At 56.8% G+C, this 2,757-nt stretch overlaps 1 protein-coding gene across 1 annotated transcript in view; it reads left to right on the top strand.

The window, feature by feature from the left end:
* Positions 1 to 6: 6 nt before the first annotated feature.
* Positions 7 to 2,757, top strand: part of CUNH1orf35 (chromosome unknown C1orf35 homolog) — a 5,893-nt gene continuing 3,142 nt past the window's right edge. Inside the window, exons 1-8 of the mRNA XM_008643146.2 lie at positions 7 to 908; positions 1,032 to 1,185; positions 1,269 to 1,314; positions 1,423 to 1,505; positions 1,605 to 1,677; positions 2,002 to 2,081; positions 2,347 to 2,505; positions 2,703 to 2,753. Coding sequence (XP_008641368.2) covers positions 743 to 908; positions 1,032 to 1,185; positions 1,269 to 1,314; positions 1,423 to 1,505; positions 1,605 to 1,677; positions 2,002 to 2,081; positions 2,347 to 2,505; positions 2,703 to 2,753 — 812 coding nt within the window. The 5' untranslated portion in view covers positions 7 to 742. The remainder of the gene's footprint in view (positions 909 to 1,031; positions 1,186 to 1,268; positions 1,315 to 1,422; positions 1,506 to 1,604; positions 1,678 to 2,001; positions 2,082 to 2,346; positions 2,506 to 2,702; positions 2,754 to 2,757) is intronic.

Genomic DNA, 2,757 nt, shown 5'->3' with positions numbered 1-2,757 from the left:
CCCCAACCCGGAGGTGCCGGGGGTTCAGGGAGCCCTTTGCGTGCTGCTTTCACACGTTTCCGGGGCCGGGCAAACTCCCCCTTCAGGCCCTGCAGCGTCCAGGTCCTGCAGCTTCCCCCGGCCCCGAGCGCCTTCCCAGAGCCTGAAACTCTCCCCCAGGCAATGCCCTACCCCGGGCCGTGCCGCCTCTTCTCGGGCACTACAACCTCCCGTCCAGGCCGTGTGACTCCCTCTTCAAGCTCTCATCCCATCCGGGCTGTGAAACCTTCCTAGACCCTGAAACCCCCCCAGGCCATGAACCCTCGCCTTGGAGCCCAGAACCCCCACGCGGGCCATAAACTCCTCCATCGACCCTGTAACCTCCTCCCAGACTCTGAACCTTCCCACTTGGAGTCCTGAACTGCTCCCCCAAACGCTGTGAATCCCCCTCACCCTGCAACCCCTTCCCAGACCCTGAAACCCCCAACCTGTGACTTCCCCACTGCTGGCCCTAAAACCTGCTTGAAGCTCTGAACCCCCCAAGGCCATGAACCCCCTCGAGGCCTCCCTAACCCCCCTCCTCACCCAGCAACCTCCCCCCAGGCTGGGACCCTCCCCAAGCCGTGCACCCTCTCCCACCTCCAGGTTATAAACCCCCCTTCCAGCCTGTAACACCCCCCAAAAGCCCTTTGGTTACTCCACTGACACCTGGGGGGCCAAATTTGCTTCCCTGCGCCTTCAGGAGCCGCATGGGGCATCTGAAATGGGTAAACCCAAGGCTGATCCCTTTGCAGGTCACCAGATTCCCCCCGAATCTGCTGCAGGGTGCAGCACCATGTTCGGCTCCTCCCGGGGCGGGGTCCGGGGGGGCCAGGACCAGTTCAGCTGGGAGGATGTGAAGACGGACAAACAGCGTGAGAACTACCTGGGTAAGGGCTGATCCTGCTCAACCCCCCTGTCCCACCCTCCCTGTCCCACCTGACACGGTTTTGGGGTGCAGGTGGAGGTTTTGGGGTGCGATGATGTTGAGGGGGAGTCATTGCTCCCCACAGGGAACTCCCTGATGGCGCCGGTGGGCCGGTGGCAGAAGGGCAAGGACCTGACCTGGTATGCCAAGGGCAAGCAGGACACGGCCCCCCCGTTATCCCGGGAGGAAGAGCTGGCTGCCGTCCGCCTGGCTGAGCAGGAGGCCATGATGGCAGCACTGTGAGTCCACACCCCCACAAACACCCCAAAAAAACGGCGTTGCAAAGCCTCCCCACACACGTCACCTCTTCTTGTTTTTATAGGGGCTACAAGAACTTGAAGAGGCAGCCCACGGGCCTCAGCAAGGAGGTAATGGGGGCACCACTTATCCCCCCAGTGACACCTGGGGGTGTCCCCTCCCCTCGGCTCTTGTTTTGGAGACACACACAGGACACTGTCCCCCCTCCCTCCCCACAGGACCTGGCTGAGGTGTGCAAGAGGGACGGCGCCGAGCGGGACGAGAAGGACGTGGATCGGGTGGTGGGTTTGGGCAGCTCCAGGTAAGAAGAAGTGGGGATCCTGCACCAATTCCAGGACAGTTATTATTAGATTGTCTGATTTTAAGTGTTTTTATGCTTTTTTGTGTGGTCTCTCCGCAGTGGCAGTGCTGGCCGGGTGATGCTCTCCAAGGAGGACAAGGAGGCGGCCAAGATGGGGCTCTCTGTCTTCACGGTACGGTGCCAGTCACGTTGTCCTTGGAAGGTTCAAAAATAGATGGAAAAAGTGCCCCACACTTGGAATATCTTATTTAAAAACCAGTCTGGGTATTGTAGCACAGAGACCTGCAGGAGTTTCCTGTGTCCTGTTGGCACGGAGTTCATTTGTGGGGCTTTAATTTGGAAGCAGCTCTTAAGGGTGTTCTAATTTTTCCCCAAATGTAATTTAAATATTTTTTTTCCAAGTTTAATTTTTAAAGGGAGATAAACCCTTTGTATTGTAATTACAAGCTACGGTCTCTTGGATTCACTCCGTATTTTTCCCCCTCTCCAACCCTAGCACCAGAAAGTCTCCAGCAGCCCAGAGACATCTAGCTCCAAGAAGAAGCAGGAAAAGGAGGAGAAGGTGGAGGAGAAACGGTGAGGATTTTTCCCACTCTGGTGGGAAACCACCAGAAATGCCCTGGGTCTCGTGGGAAATACTTTACAAAATGTTTCCATGGCTCTGTTTGGCACTGGGCTTGTTCTGCAGCTGTCTGAATCATCCCCAGAAGCCTCTGTGGGCTCCTCCTTGGCAAAGGAGGGATGTGATGGGATGTGCCTGGAAAAAGGGATGGGGATGAGTTTTTGGAGCCAGAGGGATGCACAGTGCAGGGATTCTCACTGCTTGATCTCTTCCCCACAGACCTGAGAGCAGCAAAAAATCCAAAAAGGAGAAAAAGAAGGAGAAAAAGAACAAGAGAAAGAAGAAACATAAAAAGGAGAAGAAGAAGGACAAGGACAAGCATTCCAAGAAGGATGCTGCCCCATCATCCTCCGATTCTTCCCCGGATCGGGATAAGAGGTAACTGGGTTGGGATGGGGCACCATCAGTGGAAAACGGGACGAAGCATTCAGGAGAGCCACATGATCATGGCTGGCATCAGGATGTCCGTCCCACTGGGCATCTCCTGGCTTTCCAAAACCCCTTTTTCACCCCCAGAATCACCTTGTTGGCATCCCCAAGATCCCTGCTGTCACGTCCTCCCCCTGTCCCCGCAGGCAGCACCGCAGGAACGCGCGGCAGCACTCGGAGCCGTCGCGGCAGCCCTCGGAG

Source organism: Corvus brachyrhynchos, unplaced genomic scaffold (assembly GCF_000691975.1).
Source record: "Corvus brachyrhynchos isolate BGI_N302 unplaced genomic scaffold, ASM69197v1 scaffold18, whole genome shotgun sequence".
NCBI lineage: Eukaryota > Metazoa > Chordata > Aves > Passeriformes > Corvidae > Corvus > Corvus brachyrhynchos.
The sequence above is the reverse complement of the archived record's forward strand: the minus strand, read 5'-3'. Positions and strand labels throughout refer to the sequence as shown.